Genomic DNA, 18,681 nt, shown 5'->3' on the forward strand with positions numbered 1-18,681 from the left:
AAGGTGAGTTTATCAAGATTATCAGTTGATTTCAATCAAACCGACTGATAAAGGGACTTTATGGACTTTTGAATTTTTATGCTCGCGATTGCCCCCTCAGGCCAAAAGTGTAACGGCAGCTTCAATAGTAGGCTCGTGCACGAGGCGCGCATGCTGTACGTGCACACTCCTTAACGAAAATAACAGCTGAGACAGTCCCTTGTGTGTGTGTGTGTGTGTGTGTGTGTGTGTGTGTGTGTGTGTGTGTGTGTGGCCCGGAGGACAGAGGACAGGAGAACACGCAGCTAATTAATTAAATAATTTGGTTCTGTACCTTTCTCTTCAGCACAGCCGACAAAGGTTTATGATGGGTCAGTCCTCCTGCATGCTCAGATCATTCCCTTCCCTTGCTTGAAAAATTGTTCCAAAATGAAAGTTGAACCCACATCTTTTTTATCTGTGAATTCAATGCCGTTCAGCGAGTCTCAAATAAAAATTTGGGCATTTTACTGTAAAAATATACCATTAATGTAAAAAATAAACTCTAAATAAACTATGTTCACACCCAGAATCAAACCCAGGTCTTCTGCATGAGAGTCCGACGTCTTACTAGATGAGCTAAAGCACCAGTGACGTCCTTTGTATCTGTAACATTTATATCCTTGATGACAGCTGAAACAACGTCAGACCAAAGCGGTTCAAAGCGAAAATGGCTATTTAGTTGCTAATTTGCAGGAAAAATCTAGAAGAAAGTTCTACAGAAAGTAGCTAAGGGTCCTCAGAAATGTAGCTAGCTTTGTCTCTAGGCGTTAGGAACAGCGACAAAGTGGCACTGCCTCACTCTCTGCTGCTAAAGCTACGGATAGCAAATGCTACGGGCGATGCCTGAGCGTGAACGCGCATGAAGCAGCCTGCTCGACCCGAGCATCTCTCTTTTTCTGTGATTTTACAGAAAAACAGGCAATCACAGTAAAAATGCCAGGGCTCATTCTACAGGACCAGGGCATTGCAGGAGAATGTATGAAAAAGAAATTTATTATTTCTATACATGTTTTGGCTGTCAAACGTCCATAATGCCCCTTTAACTAATCTGCAGTTTCAGCTTCCCGAGTCAGTAAGTGATGAGGATTACTGGCTGTGGGTTTCCCACTGAGCATACACATTTATTCCCGTTGATAGATCCCTGCTGAGCTGCCTTATTGTGGATGCTACCATCCAACCCAACAACAGTCTGCTGTTCCTCTTGATTCTAGCATCTTCTATTGAAACTTGGAGTTTTAGCAGCAGCAAAGGAGACAACATAAGGTGGACTGGAGGTTATTAAAGTTTGTCTTTTTTTTTTTTAGAGCGAAGACCATTAAGAACACAGTGTCTGTAAACCTGGAGCTGACAGCCGAAGAGTGGAAGAAGAAATATGAGAAGCAGAAGGAGAAAAACAAGAATCTGAAATCCATCATCCAGAAGCTGGAGGCTGAACTGAACCGCTGGAGGAACGGTAACCCTAACCAAACTCAGCCAACAACCTGCTTTCTGGGCTGATTTGACTCAAATTTTCTTTTGACCGCGTTCATCTACCACCGATTCACTTTTGGATTCAAACCAAGATGGCCGCCACGGTCCACTGATGTTGGAGGACACAAAAATGGTTTTGTAGGGTTACTCTGACAGATATTAAGACAGTAATAGATGTTGTAGATTCAACCACCATAACATCGCCATTTGTCGACATCGGTTAAAATTCTGACAAGGGTTAGCAGCAGCTGTGGGCCGTCTATTGGTTTTGCGTGTAGAGAGGGGGGCGGGTGCTCTATGTGAATGGCCAGTCATAGAGCGTGAAGACAGTCAGTTACCCAATGAGGATTTTCCTTCAGCACGGATACAGATATTCGCGAGTTTTACTCGTTTCATGCTCTTACTCGTCAAAAAATGCTTTATCCGTACCGGATACTCGTCTGAAACGATGTCTGTTTATAAATGTGCTTCTGTAGCCGACAAACAGCTAAAACACGCTGTTTCACGAGTATTATTCTCATGTCACGCTGTGTTTTCGTATATTTATATTTTAGAGACTTACTTGTCCGTGAAAAGTTCATCAGCTCTGCATCAGCCGAGGTATTCCTTAAATCTGAAGCATCTAAGCATCAACAGTAAAAGTGCCAGTAACATTTTTTAATCTAGTTAAGCTTAATTTTAATTAACTTTCCATTAAAATCAACATCCCAATGAAAAAAAAAATGTGTGTGTGTGTGTGTGTGTGGAGGGGGGTAGGGGGGGTCAGGGTCAGGGGCCACAAAGAGGAGGCCCATGGGCCACCTATTGAGGACCACTGTCCTAGAGCCAACCAAAATCACACTGTTGGACATAAATATTTTACTCACAAGTCCAGTGGCAACAAAGCCAGGTCACCATCAGTCTGTCATTTTGTAGCCTCCTTTAACTTCCTCATACTTGTTTATGTTTATGTATTTAGCAGACGCTTTTGTCCAAAGCGACTTACAAGTGATAATCGGCATGTTGCCCTTGAGGCTAACAACAACAATAACAACAACTTGACATCAGTCATGGAGAGGAGGGAACAAGGAGTGGACAGTAGAGAGGGGGGATGGGTGCAGGGAGGGTGCTAGTTTAGAAGATGCTCTCTGAAGAGCAGGGTCTTCAGGAGTTTCTTGAAAATTGAAAAGGAAGCCCCTGTTCTGGTAGTGCTTGGAAGGTCATTCCACATTTGTGGAACGATGCATGAGAAGAGTCTGGATTGTCCTGAGCGTGGTGTAGGCACTGCTAGCCGACGATCCTGTGATGACCGGAGCGGTCGGGCCGAGACGTAAGCCTTTGCAAGAGGATTCAGGTAGATGGGAGCCGTACCATCTCGGACTTTGTATGCTAGTGTTAGCTATTTGAATTTGATGCGTGCTGCTAGCGGTAGCCAGTGGAGCTCAATGAACAGAGGGGTGACGTATGCTCTTTTTGGCTGATTGAAGACCAGACGCGCCGCTGCGTTCTGAACCATTTGAAGAGGTCTCACAGTACAGCCTGGAAGACCAGTTAGAAGGGCGTTGCAGTAATCGAGGTGGGAGATGACAGTAGATTGCACCAGGAGCTGGGTGGCATGTTGTGTTAGGTATGGTCTGATCTTTCGTATGTTATACAGCGCAAAGCGGCATGAACGAGCAACAGAGGCAACATGATCTTTGAAGGCCAGGTGTTCATCAATCACAACACCCAGATTTCGAACTTCCTCACTCTAGACCACACTGATGTTCACTCCGGTTTTAGCTCTTTGCTTCACCTCCAAAGACATTACTCTCTTACGTTTACTTCCTGGCTCCGCCTTGATGCCGACAGAAAGAGCAAACTTCTTTTTTTTTGTCTTCTTGTGCTTTTTATTGGCTATTGGCAAAATGAAAATGCTAACTGCTAGCATGACAGCCGTAAAGCAGGCAAGGAATGCCCCCTATAGAACACCTATAAACTGTTAAGTGCCATATCTGGCCAGTAGAGGACCGCATAGCTGCGTTCGAGGTGAAGTTGGAAACGTTTCCACGCACCCACGTTTGAAAGAGTAGCTTAAAGTGTTAAAAATGTTTACTGCTGCTTTAATTACACCAAAATCCTACGTTAATGAGAGACAACAGTATTTGGCACGGCGGAGCTTTAGGCTTCCAGACAACAGCCATTAGAGGACAGTCTGACCGATGTGTGCTTACTCCAGGGGAAAGCGTTCCTCGGGAGGAGCAGCTGAGCTCTAAAGGTCAGAACGGCATCGAGCAGAATGACAACACTCCTATCATCGATAACCTGCTGCCAGCTGGAGGAGGCGTCCCAGTGATAAATGAGGAGAGGAGCAAATATGAGGAGGACGTCAGCAACCTGTACAGACAGCTGGATGACAAGGTGGGCCCGAGGAGGATCCGGATCCTCTTTGTAACGTAGCAAGGGAGTAACCTTAATTCTTCTGTTCCTGCAGGACGATGAAATCAACCAGCAGAGTCAGCTGGCAGAGAAACTAAAGGAGCAGATGATGGATCAGGAGGAGGTCTGTCACTTTGGCTTCACACTCATCCTTTCTTCTGTTAGAACACTTTTAAAGTGTCTTGCCTTTGCAGCTGCTGGCGTCCACGCGGCGCGACTTCGAGAAGATCCAGGAGGAGCTGTGCCGGCTGCAGATGGAGAACGATCTGGCGAAGGAGGAGGTGAAGGAGGTGCTGCAGGCGCTGGAGGAGCTGGCTGTTAACTATGACCAGAAGAGCCAGGAGGTGGAGGTGCGTGAGCAGACCAACCAGCAACTGGGCGAGGAGCTGCAGCAGAAAACAGTAAGTCCTGCTCCGAGACTACATTTCCCATCATGCATCAGAACAATCCAGGTACTCCGTTGTCTGCAGGCACTTCTGTCGGTGGTGCAGCGAGAGCTGAGTCAGCTGCAGGAATTGAACAGTCTGCAGAGGAAGCGGGCTGCCGAGGTCCTCAACCTGCTGCTGAGGGACCTCAATGACATCGGTGCCATCATCGGCGCGGGTGACATCAAGACGGGTTCGGTGAGCACACGGACGCCATCGTTCAGCATTCCAGCACCAAGATATTTAAATCCAGACACTCTGTTTAACGGCTCCTCCTCGTCTCTCAGACCTCAGAGACGAAGGGGAACGGGTCGGCGGTGGAGGAGGAGTTCACTGTCGCTCGCCTCTACATCAGCAAGATGAAGTCAGAGGTCAAATCTCTGGTGAATCGCAGCAAGCAGCTGGAGAGCACTCAGGCCGACGCCCACCGTAAGATACAGGCCAATGAGAGGGAGCTAGCATCCTGTCAGCTGCTCGTCTCCCAGGTAACCATCAAACAGTGTCCTCACTCGTGCTGCCGGTGTTTTTTTTTTTTTTTTTTTGAGTTGAGTGTTCCGTGGTCCCGGCAGCACCAGGCCAAGATCAAGTCGCTGACCGACTACATGCAGAACATGGAGCAGAAGAAGAGGCAGCTGGAGGAGAGCCAAGACGCGCTGAGTGAAGAGCTCACCAGGCTCCAGGCTCAGGGTGGGTACGCAACAGCACAAACATCTCCACCACGAGCTTTAGCTCAACTTCAGAAAGACGGTTTTGGTTTCTCTCCAGAAAAAAGGCACGAGGTGTCAGAGGAGGAGGACACCAACAGGCTGGATGGAGACGAGAAGGTGGAGACAAGCAGCAGGCCTCAGACTGTGTGGTTCTGGGGTGATTCTGTGCGTCTGATGGTTGTTTTTATGTCCAGCTCCAGAAGACTCTGGAGGAGCAGCTGGAGAGCCACAGGGAGGCACATCAGAAGCAGCTCGGCCGCCTTCGGGACGACATAGAAGATAAGCAGAGGATGCTGGATGAACTCACAGAGTAAACACACACAAGTGGTTTCTGCTAGCTCCTTTAAAGAACGTGACTGATTCCGTTATCTGTCTCAGTCTCAACCAGGGTCTGCTGCTCGAGCAGGAGAGACTCGTGTCCGACTACGAAAAACTCAAGTCCGAGGAGCGGGAGAAGGATGCAAAGCTCCAGAATCTCATGTAGGAGCCGTTAAACAGTTATGGATGCCGTCAGAGATAATCCAGGATGAGGAGCTCTCCGTCTTTCATTTCTGATGTTTGGGTTTTGTCTCCAGTTTGCTGAATGAACACAGAGACCAGGCCAGAGAAGACCTGAAGGGTCTGGAGGAGACGGTGGTGGGTGTCAGACTCAGTGATAGGGATGAGCGAGTACACCACTATCTGTATCTGTACTCGGAGTGGGCGTGGCCTAACCCGGAAGTGTGTGTAGTTTAACCGGAAGTGGGTGTGGTTTACATCAATACGTTATTTTAAGTCTGATCAGAAGTTGCTATGTGTATTGTTTATTTGAAAACTGTTTACAGAGCAGCCTCAGAGTTGAGATTAAATGTTTTTGATCACAAGAAACTATTACAGAACAAGTTTCTCATTAAAATCAGAACATTAATTTTTAAGTGCATGAATTAAGAGAGAGAGAGAGAGAGAGATGTTTTCTATAGCGCCTCTCAAGATAAAAATCACGGGGCGCTTCACAAAAACAAAACGTGTAAAACAGAAAAAAGAATTTAGAAAATGATTAAAATATATTTAAAATGAGCAATAAATAGACAATTGTGATTAAAAATGTAAAGAAAGAGAGAGTGAATAGGAAAGAGGAAGTGGATCCTGAGGAAGAGGAGAGAGAGAGGAAAAAAACCCGACCGGAGCGGAGGCAGTGACTGACGCAGCACGAGCCGTTTTCAGCTCTGTCTTGCCAAATGCACCACGTACGTTACGACTAAAGTAACTTTAAATAACTTTAAAGTAACTTTAAAAAGAAGCAAACTGAAGAAAACATAGGGAGTTCTGAAGAAACGTGAACAGTGAAGCAAGCACACAGAGATCCGTTACTGTGTGTGTGTGTGTGTGTGTGTGTGAGAGTGTGTGTGTGTGTGTGTGTGTGTGTGTGTGCGTGCGTGCGTGTGTGTGTGTGTGTGTGTGTGTGTGTGTGTGTGTGTGTGTGTGTGTGTGTGTGTGTGTGTGTGTGTGTGTGTGTGTGTGTGTGTGTGTGTGTGTGCGTGTGTGTGTGTGTGTGTGTGTGTGTGTGTGGGCCAGACTGAGCTCCCGCTGCAGTTTTGTGTGTAGGGAGGGGCGGGCGCTCTATTTGACTGGCCAATCACAGAGCGTGAAGACGGTCAGTTAACCAATGAGGATTTTCCTTCAGCACGATTACAGATATTTACGAGTTTTACTCGTTTCATGCTCATACTTGTCAAAAATGCTTTATCCATACCGGATACGGCTCATCCCTAGCCAGTGACTCTTCACAGCTCCTGTCTTCCTCGGGATCAACCTCAAAGCAAAACGTTTCTACTTTCTTCGTGTTGTTTCAGGCGAAGGAGCTGCAGACGTTACACAACCTGCGCAAACTCTTTGTGCAGGACCTCACCGCTCGGGTCAAGAAGGTACCGCTGCGCTTGGGTGAACGTTGACGTTTGGTTGGTGTTTTTCTGACGATGCGGCTCTGCTTTCAGAGCGCAGAGCTGGACTGTGAGGAGGGGCTCGGCAACGCGGCTCAGAAACAGAAGATCTCCTTCCTGGAGAACAACCTGGAGCAGCTCACCAAGGTCCACAAGCAGGTAAAACCACTGATGGGATTTGTTGAAGCAAAATTAGAGCTGCTCAATTCTGATCATGAACGTGAGAAATGCTTTTCCCCAGCTGGTCCGAGACAACGCAGACCTTCGCTGTGAGCTTCCGAAACTGGAGAAACGTCTACGAGCCACGGCCGAGCGGGTCAAAGCTCTGGAGAACGCTCTGAAAGAGGCCAAGGAGAACGCCATGAGGGACCGCAAGCGCTACCAGCAGGAGGTGGACCGCATCAAAGAGGCCGTCCGAGCCAAGAACATGGCCAGGAGAGGATTCTCAGCACAGATTGGTGAACTTCCTCCTTCTTCTCTGTTGTCTTCAGCAGTTCTTCTTCTGTGGTTTTGTTTTTAGAGAGCCCTCCACGATCCCCTCTCTTCTTCAGGGTTTTCCGTTTGTTCAATACCTCCATCAACACATCTGCTTCTGAGAGGATCTGAAAATCAGATCAAGAATCCACCTTTGAGACCGCTCTTGATTTTTGTTTTACCTTCAGAAGTTATACGTTAAAAATAATAAATAATATTTATGAGAAAAAATCCAACATTTATGATTTTTGATAATGAGAGAAAGAAAAGTTGAATCTCTATACAGTCTTTGTCAGTTTTTGTTATTTTACCTAAATTTCATGAACACAAAATTAACAAACTTTTTCTGTTAGGAATAAAAAAATAACTAGATTAAAATTTCATAATAAGAACTAATGTTGGAGAACATGACTACTAGGGCTGCACAATATATCGCAAATATATCATTATCGCGATGTCGGCTTGCACAATGAACGAATGAAATCTTTATTTCGAACATAATAATAATAATAAAGTAATTGTAGACATTAAAAACAAAATCACACTGATAATCACACAAAAATTAAATGACCATATTCTGTTCAAAAAGGAGTAGGAGGAAGCTGATGCTTATTAAATCCTACCCCCGTTTGACACATAAAGCATAATACAGTCAACTAATACGGTGGCACAGGAGTTAAGCGCTCGCCCCGTAATCGGAAGGATGCGGGTTCGAGCCCCGCTCAGTCTGTCGCTGTCGTTGTGTCCTTGGGCAAGACACTTAACCCACGTTGCCTGCTGGTGGTGGTCGGAGGGACCGGTGGCGCCAGTGCTCAGCAGCCTCGCCTCTGTCAGTGCGCCCCAGGGCAGCTGTGGCTACATTGTAGCTCATCCCCACCAGTGTGTGAATGACTGATTTTGTTGTAAACCTCCTTGGGGGGTTCCAAAAAAATTATAATAATAAGGTTAAGTAAGAAAAAAAGAAAAATTGAAAATAGTAGTAACAAAATGTCCCCTCTCCCTTTACTCCCTTGAGTTAGCTTTCTCCTGCTCTTTCTGCTGATTCTGCTTTTCCTGGGATCCACTGATTCCCTTTTCTTGTTCATTTTCTTTTTCCCTTTCCTAACTTCTTTTGCTTTTCTCATTTTTATGATTTTTGTAGTCATTTTAGAATTTTTTTCTGTTTTTGATTATTTTGGTTCCCGAGTTAAGTTTTTATTTGTCGCAAGTAATATCGTCATCGCAATATTAATCACTGTTATCGCATATCACGGGTTTTCCTAATATCGTGCAGCCCTAATGACTACAGTCTGATTAGGAAGCCAAACATATTGACATTCACAGGTTTAATTCAGTAAAATGTGTAAATTTAATGTCTATCTCAATAACATTAAGGGATGGTCTAGCTGATGATTTTAAATATAAATTTCAAATAATGCTTTAAAATAAAAAAGAAGGGGTGCATACCTGGTTCAATTTTATTCACTATAAAACTGAAACAATGTTTTATAAGATTATGAATATGTAGCCTACCAATGGTCAAGTATTCATCAACATGAACAGAAATTAACTTAATTTGCAGCCACAAACTGCGTCACGTATTAAGGGACGCATTACATCTGTCTGGCCTCCGAGAAAGAAAAAACAGGGATTTGTGCAACCAGTCAGAGAAGCCATGATAACACTGCTCACGGTCTCAGGCGAGACTCCTGCATCTTCACTCTAAATAAAGTTCATCTTCCTTAAAGGGGCATTATGGAAGTTTGACAGACAAAACATGTATAGAAATAATAAATGTCTTCTTCATACATTCTCCTGCAATGCCCTGGTCCTGTAGAATGAGCCCTGGCATTTTTACTGTGATTGCCTGTTTTTCTGTAAAATCACAGAAAAAGAGAGCTGCTTGGGTCGAGCAGGCTGCTTCATGCGCGTTCACGCTCAGGCATCGCCCGTAGCATTTGCTATCCGTAGCTTTAGCAGCAGAGAGAGAGGCAGTGCCACTTTGTCGCTGTTCCTAACGCCTAGTGACAAAGCTAGCTACATTTCTGAGGACCCTTAGCTACTTTCTGTAGAACTTTCTTCTAGATTTTTCCTGCAAATTAGCAACAAAATAGCCATTTTCACTCCGAACCGTTCTTTGGTTTGACGTTGTTTCAGCTGCCATCAAGGATATAAATGTTACAGATACTGTGAATGCCACTAGAGTGTTGCTCACCTAGTAAGATGCCTGACTCCCACGCAGTAGACCTGGGTTTGATTCTGGGTGTGAACATAGTTCATTTAGAGTTTATTTTTTACATTAATGGTATATTTTTTTTTGCAGTAAGATGCCCAAATTTTTATTTGAGACTCGCCGAACGGCATTGAATTCACAGATAAAAAAGATGTGGGTTCAACTTTCATTTTGGAACAATTTTTCAAGCAAGGGAAGGGAATGATCTGAGCATGCAGGAGGACTGACCCATCATAAACCTTTGTCGGCTGTGCTGAAGAGAAAGGTACAGAACCAAATTATTTAATTAATTAGCTGCGCGTTCTCCTGTCCTCTGTCCTCCGCCCCCCCCCCCCCCCCCACACACACACACACACACAAGGGACTGTCTCAGCTGTTATTTTCGTTAAGGAGTGTGCACGTACAGCATGCGCGCCTCGTGCACGAGCCTACTATTGAAGCTGCCGTTACGCTTTTGGCCTGAGGGGGCAATCGCGAGCATAAAAATTCAAAACTCCGTAAAGTCCCTTTAGAGTTTATAAATGAATTTACAACTTATAGGTTGAAATCAAATCAAATGTGTTGAATGAACAAGGTGGTTAAATTGTAAAATGTTTGAAAAATGGACGGGTTGTGACGGAGCTAATCTATGAGTTCCTGGTACCTAGAGGTTCACTCCACCAGCAGTGTGTATCCTGACCTCTTGACCCCCTGGATCACACGGGAATCTTCAACTCAACTCAACTCAACTTTATTTATAAATCGCGCCTTACAGGCAAAAAGATGCCACCAAGGCGCTACACTGATCAAATAAAAACATAAAAAATTAAGTCCAGAAAATAAAACATTGTATCACACGATACAGATAAAAAATACAATGAGTAAAATCGCTATAAGTAAAACAATAAAACTAGTTAGGAAGGTTAAAAGACAGGTCATAAAAATATGTTTTTAGCCTTGTCTTAAACACCGCAACAGAGGTGGAGGCCCTTATGCTGAGAGGAATCTTATTCCAAAGCTTAGGACCTGCCACAGCAAAGGCCCTATCACCACGCGTCTTTAGATGCGTTCTTGGGACCGAGAGGAGCATGAGGTTCTCCGAGCGGAGTAACCGTGAAGGGCTGTATGGTTGAAGTAGTGACACCAAGTAAGGAGGGGCCAAACCATTTAACGTTTTAAAAAGTAGTAAAAGTATTTTAAAATGAATCCTAACATCAACGGGCAGCCAGTGAAGCGCAGCCAGGACAGGAGTAATGTGGTCAAACTTGCGCCTGCCTTCTAAAAATCTGGCAGCAGCATTCTGGACCATTTGCAACCTGGCTATTGAGCTCTTGCTCACACCGAATAGAACAGAGTTGCAGTAGTCCAATCGCACCGTAATAAAAGCATGGACTACCGTCCCAAGATCATGACGTGACAAAAACGGTTTGATCTTTGCCAGCCGATGAAGGTGGAAAAAGGATGAGGAGATCACTCCATTGATGTGGTTATTAAAACTAAGGGCGCTATCCAGTTTAACACCAAGATTAGTCACCGATGTAGTCAGCTGGCCATTAAATGACCCACAGTCAGTTAGGGAAGAGTCACAATGTCTGCTTGGAGCAAACAATATAGCCTCTGTTTTCTGATCATTTAGGCTCAGAAAATTTTCAGTCATCCAGGTCTTGATCTCCCTCAAACAGTTTGTAAGAGTAGAAATAGAGAGACCACTTGACGTGTTCAGAGGCAGGTACAGCTGACAATCGTCAGCATAAAGGTGGAATTGAACTCCAAGCTCACGACAGATGTCACCTAAGGGCAGAATGTAAATAGAAAACAACAAAGGTCCCAATATCGAGCCCTGTGGTACCCCCCAAGGTAGATCAGAGTACTCTTCACACAAGGGTGCGTAGACTCGGCACAAATTGCGTCGGATGGTTTTCCAAACAAATCTCTAGCTCATCAAACCACACAGCCAAACTGATTTTACAACCCAGACTCCACGAACTCTCTCAGATACTTAAGAAAGGTTTTGCTAAAACATCTAGCTCACATTCCAGCATTTCATCCATTACATCCGATCACCCCATCCATTATATTCCATCATTTCATTCATACCTTGTCTTGTATAATCATTAGTTTAGGGAATTAGAAACAAATTCACTTTTATAAACTAAACTTGACTCTGTCTGAATTAATATGAAGTGTGTTAATGGTCCCTGAATAAGTAAAAGTAACTACAAAGTAACTACAATCTTCTGATAAAGCACGCAAAGATCAATCAGATTGATATGTCATATTTATATGGAATTATCACATCTTATTGATCATTTAACACATATGTAGTCAGTCATTAATGCTAAAAATAATATTTCACTTTGATGTTATGTGAGTTTGATTTTTATATAAGATTGGCTGATTTTAGTCAAACTTTTGTGTTTGTGGGTTTGTTCTTTTTAAAGGGATACTATGAAACTTTTTCATATTTTTAATCATTTTCTTGAGCAAGCATGTGCTCAAATGACCCTTTACAGTGGCATAGAGGTAGAGCGTCCGCCCTGAGGCTGGGGAATTGGGGTTTAAAGTAAATCGGGTCCCACCAAAGGCTTAGAAAATGGGACCCAATGCCTCCCAGTTTGACACTCGGCTTTAAGGGGTTGGACTGAGGGGTTAAACCATCAAATAGTTCCTGAGTGCAGCCACAGCTGCAGCTCACTGCTCCCCACTGGGATGGGTCAAATGCGGAGATGAATTTCACCAGTATGTGATGATAACAGTGGGACTTTAATTTTACTGAAATGTCACCGAGCCACTCGCAGCTTCAGACTGCCATCTGGTCTGTTGGGACATAAAAAAAAACATTGAGCTGACATACCTGGCGCTGCAGTCTGGTTCCAGCACGTTTTCTGCATGTTTTAGATTGTGAACACAACTGATTTGTTTAATTTAGAGATTAATCACTCCTGTAGACACTAATGAAGGCTGAAGAGACGTTTCAGCTGTTAGATTAAGGTGTTAAAACGACAGCCTGACCAGGGAACTCTTAGCCCCACCCCCTGAGAATTCTAACTGAGCCAATCAGCGCTGAGCAGAGTGCATCACACACCACAACAAAGACTGAAGCGGAGTTCGCTGCAGCTGTTTCCTCTGTTCTAAATGACTTGGACACGTTTTTAAAACCACAACAAGTTGCGCCGTCGCCAGACTCCATTTTTGACTGCAGCTAAAAAACGACAGCATCGCCTGTGAGTAACCAGACTAGTTCTCTGTGCACAACAGAGGACGAGACTGGCAGGCCAGGCTAAGTTCCTATATGAGTGAAATAAACAGAGGATCTAACAAAACTATATCAGTTATTGAACATTTTTATCATCTTTTCTGCGTTTTAGCAAAACCGATTAGACCGGGTCACCATCCGCTATCGTCACCCATCCTCAGCTCCGTCAGACCCGCTGGAGTCTATGCTCACAACAACTGAAACCACCACAGCAAGTGAGAACTCCTAAAATCATTTTTCGACTTGTTAAAACCTCTTTAAATACTTTTTAAAAGTTCAAACAGAACAACAACCTTTAAATTAACCTTTTGTTTCTCTTGTCAGACTGTATTCAATGCGCCGCATGCCCTACACCACCTCACCTGGATCCCTCAAGCCCCACCCCTCCTCTTGGAGCACCAATGGGAGGCCTTTGCTGTCAGCAGAGACGCTGATGCTTGGCTTCCTGAAATATTCTACGTTCGCTGTAATGTGTGAATTTGTTCTTAGTTCAAAGTTTGACAGCTTATGGAATCTGCATCAAATCAGTTATTAGTCCAAACTGCAAGTTTTACTTTTCTAAAGCAGAGTTTGGGAGGTGTTCGGTGTTTAGAGAAAAAAGACCTTTTCTGTTCTGATGTCTAGCTCTGTCCTGAGGGTGGGGTTTGGGGTAGATCTGCTAACATGTTTTTGACAATCCTACAAAGAAAATCTGACCGTGTGAGGATTAATAATGTGTTAGGTTTAGGCCTCCGATGGGCTTAATCAAGTCCCAGTGCTAGAGCTGGTGTCGGACTGGTTTTCCAACTCAGATCCACGTCATTAAGGGTGTGGAACACTGAAAAAACATTTTTCAAGTCTTATTTCTGACTATAATCGGTCACTCTGAGTTTTTCATGCAGACTGAACACCAAAATAGTCTCCTACACGTATCTCCTGCATTAGCTTCTGATAGAAAATAGACGGTGAAACTCTAGGATTGGAAAAGCCTGACAGATCTACGTCACACTGTCACTTAGCAGTCATGCACTCACCCATCTTGACTTACGACGGGGAAGGTTGTTGTTGTTTTAGCGTCCAGGAAACAGCAGAGAACATCTCAGTCAGTAGAAGCTAATTGTTAGCATCATAAACACCACCACACAGCACATTTCCTCCAGGCTTGTGTTATTTCTGGAGATGAAACATCAACGTTGCAGAGCAAACAGAGTCGGTGGTAGAGTCGCGTTGCTGTTATCCAGTTCGAGTCAAGATGCCCAAATGTCAGGAAATATGACTTCAAAACCTGCTGTCTGAACCTCAGCAGTGATGTGGCTCGCTTCTAGTTCCTGGAAATGGTGCACCTGTGCCGCCCCCCTTTCCAAGGCACATATTCCTACTAGAGAATACTGCAAATGTAATAATTAAACGAGTGTTCCACGCTTTTAAGCAATTCTTTCTGTAAATGTTCGATCCTCCTCTGATGTATTCTTGAGCCTAACTTATGCAGCTCCATCAGCTCGGGTGAGGAGTTGCACACACTCATTGATCAAGACATTTTCCAGAGGGCATAATGCTTTTTGCGGGGGGTGTGCTGCTACCCTTGCAGTCATGTCTCTGGTCCAGAATAGAGTATTTACTGTTGTGTTTTATGTATTTCAGAGACTTTTTAACTGCAACAAATTTTCCCCAATTCTCCTCCACCGCCTCCAAACCCACGTTTTCCCAATTTCCTTCCACGACTAAAAAGTTTGCCGCACATCTTTGTGCTTGTTCGGTCACGATCGGTTCCGTGTCCGCTGCAGGTTGTCTTTGCCACTCTTTGCTGCCTTCAACAGAGAGTTGCGTGCCTCTGTTTTGCCGCAGATGGAGAAATATGAACTAGGCAGTATTAGTGCGCAAAATGGAAAGTGTCCTCTCGGAGAGAGTCACCGGACGGTATGGACAGGTTTAAAAACCCAAAATTGGCTTCACTGAAGGACTGGAAATGATCAGTTTAAAGACTGAAGGCAGAGAGCAAAATGATCTCAGCCTGAACCAAACAAAGTCTTGTTATCTGAATCTGACGCCCTGGCGGCCTTGAGCTGCAAGCAACTAAAACCCCCACGAAGGCATGCAGACAGATGCTGTGAAAACCCGAGCTCCCCCCCACCGCCTTCGGATTGGTGGACTTCAGCCTGGCGAGGCCATCAGCTGTAGGAGTCAATGTGCTCTTTGCTTCTCCCAAGATCTCCCTCCCACCTGTGACTGTACAGTAGATGAGCGCCAGATGGCTGCTCCCCCCACCCCCCCAGCTTCCTATTGGAGTCTCATGTTATGTTGTGTTGTCTGAAGTCTGTTGCATATCTGTTGAGGTGTTTTTTTTTGCAGAGCAAAGCTGCCCTCCCAGTGGAGGGTAACTCTGAAGTGCCTTTTTTTCCCTCCACCTGAACCAATCCTCATGTAACCCTCTTATCTCTATTAAGGTAGCGTGACTCGGGTTGCGAATGACCACAGTCACCAATTCTTGTCATGTGTCTTGCCCATGTATGTCTGATCTCTGAATTGTGTGTACTGAAACTCTAATTTCCCTCTGGGATTAATAAAGTATTGACTGATTGATTGATGAGGATTGCAGTGCAAACAGACGGTTTCTTTAGACAGATTACAGGATTTGTCTGCTTATTCACAGTCTGTTTTATAAACACTGTAAATAAGTTGGTGCTTGTGAACGCTCTTTATAAATCTCCAGTCAGTATTTGTTAGCTGTCACCGCGAACCGGAGTCATGTATAACGTTTCAAGCAGAACTTATAAACACCAGTTGGTGACATCAAAGAAGCAGACCCTGTTTATCAATTTAAATTGTGTAAATGACTCGCTCTGAGCAGGATTTCTAAACGCCAGCTTAGTCGAGTTAGATGGAGAATGTAGTGGCTGAATATTTTCATTGTTACAGAGATTTAGAAACACCAGAAAGACACTGATCAGCCAATCGGATGTCATCTGTTGCTTTCAGATCAGCTTGTTGTATTTTTTTTAGAATTGAACAATTTCTTTGTTTTTTTTTTTTGTCTAATTTAAACTCCAGATTAACCAATCAGAGAGACGGAGTCGGAAAAACGGAGATAAATGTAAAATGTGTAACATTCTGCCACATTTTGTGCCTTTTAGAAACCTCCAGAACAACACATTTACCCCAGAGAAACTTCTAAAACCAGATGTTCACAATAATTTGAAACTGATATGTGAGAAAATCTCCTTTGAGTAAAAAAAAGATTGTAATTCTTGAGATCTTTAAAGACATATTTAACCTTTTTGAGTTTAGTTGAATGTATATTTGAGCAACGTGTTTAGAAACGCAGTAAGTGAATGTAGCTGCATGGATAGGAGTTTGTACTAAAGGCATGCTCAGGGAGAGCGCTTACATCATGTTTCACACTGACCTCATTGAGTTGAATACTATCATTTAAACTGTGTGTTTTTTTAATGTGGCATCATATGTCTGAGTATATCTGCACATGAATAAATATTTACCTTTTTGTAAAACCGAGATCAAAGTTTTATTTCTTTTCTGTGTATACTTATACTTGTCAGTATTATAGGTCATCATCTTAACCCATAATAAAATCCATTGTTGTCGTGTTCTTAATATTACACCGACTAGCAAAGTTTGTTGTTTTGCCTTGTCTTCACTGACAGTTTCGGTTCTCACTGGCTCCTTCCTCAGAGGAAGCTGCTCACCATTGAAAAGGTTTCCATCTCCAAAGATTTTGTGAAGACAAGTGAATTAAACATCAAAAACTCTCTAATTAAATTTCAAATGACTTAAATAGATTTTTCTGAAATGTTCATGTTTCTCAAATATATGTTTATCAATAACCCATTTCCTGTAGTGAAGAGAGAAGGAGACGATGAACAAGTCCAACAGTTATAACTGAGGCAAAATGCCCCGAACATCCGGTCACAGTTTGTTTATAGAGAGAGGGAGTCGGAGGGAGAGAGAGAGATTGTGTGTGTGTGTGTGTGTGTGTGTGTGTGTGTGTGTGTGTGTGTGTGTGTGTGTGTGTCTGAGTGTGAGAATGCTTCAGGACATTTGTAAACAGGATTAAAGCAATGAAATATAAAATTTCCATAACGGGGACCATCATGGAAACCACGAACAAACCCTGTTGGCACCCATATGGTTTATTTATTTATTTTTTATTTTTTTTAATTTATTTATTTATTGAGAACCTCATTAGCTCACACCATAGTGTGGAGCTATTCTTCCTGAGGTCTCTTTCAATTTCATTACAAATACTTTACAAAACACCCCCCATCCCCATCCCCATCCCCCCCCCCCCCAACAACAACAAACTCCAGGAGCTCATTATAATCGTACCACCTCAATCGCTATAATGATATACCAGTAAGTTACCACACACTTCAGAGTTCATGAAAAATCTAAATAGGTGAAAACGGAGAGTTTACACAGAGCAATAAATAACTATATTCAAGAATCAAAAATCATATCGCATCACATCCATAACAAACAAAAATTATAGAAGCTGTCATATCAGTCACATTTACAATTCACTGTGCAAAATTTACTGTTGTGTAAACAAAAAAAGCTTTAACTTCTTTTGAAAACATCTTCTGTTGTTCTCTAATAACAAAAATCTCGGTATGGCATTCCATGCAACCATGGCTCTGTAATAAACTGCTCTTTGCCTTTGATTAGTTCTGCAGCGCGGTAGTGCACACCTTATGTCACTTGTCTGTCTCGTCGTGTAATCATGATTGTCTGAAAAAAATGATAATTTGTCATAAATTATTTTAGGTATTTTTGTAGTTATATGTCTTATAAATGTGATCAGTGAATATTTTAATCTACATTTCACTGTTAACCAGGCCAACCTATCGTGCATCATACTAACATTTGTTCTATAATTACAACCCAGAACAATTCGTGCTGCTTTATTTTGTGCCACTTGTAACTTATTTAAATTCATTTCACTTGTATCACTTGTCCCAGGTTTGCCCATATATATCCATTTGGAGCCCACCTGTGCATGCTGGTTGGGTAGTGATATCAGTGAGTCTGTTGGATGAAGTTCACCGATCAGTGAGAGACAGCTGGTGAACATTATGTGAAAATAATTCAGACTGCTTGTACATAATTAGGCAAAACCGACACACACACACACACACACACACACACATGGACATGAACATAAACTTATATAGGTGTTTCAGTAGAATGATGCGATACGTTGGGTTAAAGCTGGATGCCTTTTGAAGTCCAACACCCAAAGAGAAGGCTATTAAACAGAAAAGCTCTAACTGGTGAGCTCTGGGTTTGGAGGATGAAAACAAGACCTGAATCCTCTGACTTCTAGTTTCCAGTAACATGCTCCTCCTTCAGCAACGTCTAAAATTTCTCTTCTTCATTCAACATTTTAGCTCCAAATTCTGTCAGCTGGATCTGATTACATCACACCAGTTCAGGTAAGATAATCAAACCGGAAGCAAAGGGATTCCAGTCACATTTATACAGGAAGGGGTGGAGCCTCTCCCAGGGATCATTTGATTGGTGGAATTTCAATAAATACTGTTGCACATTCACTGACTTATGCTAACTTTAATCGTATTTGCTTTATTCATCTTGTTTAAGTTTTACAGAGTTGTTATTTTCTTTGACACATTTGTTTTTTCCTTGATTATTGCTTCTTAATTGCACTGATTCTTTTAACTCTTAAGCAAACCTTTGGGTTTATTTTTGCATTTAAAATCATACAAATAAAGCTTGTATCCATACAAGTTTGCTACAAATCTCAGAAGAAATCATAAATGAGCGCAAACAAATCCAAACGTCATTGTTTGCACTCATATTCTTGATTTGT

General features: G+C 43.1%; 1 protein-coding gene across 1 annotated transcript in view; it reads left to right on the top strand.

Moving 5' to 3' along the window:
- LOC107384687 (kinesin heavy chain) overlaps window positions 1-13,323 on the top strand; it is a 20,096-nt gene extending 6,773 nt beyond the window's left edge. Inside the window, exons 11-26 of the mRNA XM_070549661.1 lie at window positions 1,326-1,474; window positions 3,689-3,870; window positions 3,944-4,012; window positions 4,083-4,289; window positions 4,359-4,511; window positions 4,601-4,798; window positions 4,883-5,000; window positions 5,079-5,137; window positions 5,215-5,330; window positions 5,399-5,500; window positions 5,596-5,656; window positions 6,853-6,924; window positions 6,994-7,098; window positions 7,181-7,397; window positions 12,973-13,075; window positions 13,185-13,323. Coding sequence (XP_070405762.1) covers window positions 1,326-1,474; window positions 3,689-3,870; window positions 3,944-4,012; window positions 4,083-4,289; window positions 4,359-4,511; window positions 4,601-4,798; window positions 4,883-5,000; window positions 5,079-5,137; window positions 5,215-5,330; window positions 5,399-5,500; window positions 5,596-5,656; window positions 6,853-6,924; window positions 6,994-7,098; window positions 7,181-7,397; window positions 12,973-13,061 — 1,897 coding nt within the window. The 3' untranslated portion in view covers window positions 13,062-13,075; window positions 13,185-13,323. The remainder of the gene's footprint in view (window positions 1-1,325; window positions 1,475-3,688; window positions 3,871-3,943; window positions 4,013-4,082; window positions 4,290-4,358; window positions 4,512-4,600; window positions 4,799-4,882; window positions 5,001-5,078; window positions 5,138-5,214; window positions 5,331-5,398; window positions 5,501-5,595; window positions 5,657-6,852; window positions 6,925-6,993; window positions 7,099-7,180; window positions 7,398-12,972; window positions 13,076-13,184) is intronic.
- The last annotated feature ends 5,358 nt before the right edge of the window (window positions 13,324-18,681 follow it).

Source organism: Nothobranchius furzeri, chromosome 3, assembly GCF_043380555.1.
Source record: "Nothobranchius furzeri strain GRZ-AD chromosome 3, NfurGRZ-RIMD1, whole genome shotgun sequence".
Classification (NCBI taxonomy): domain Eukaryota; kingdom Metazoa; phylum Chordata; class Actinopteri; order Cyprinodontiformes; family Nothobranchiidae; genus Nothobranchius; species Nothobranchius furzeri.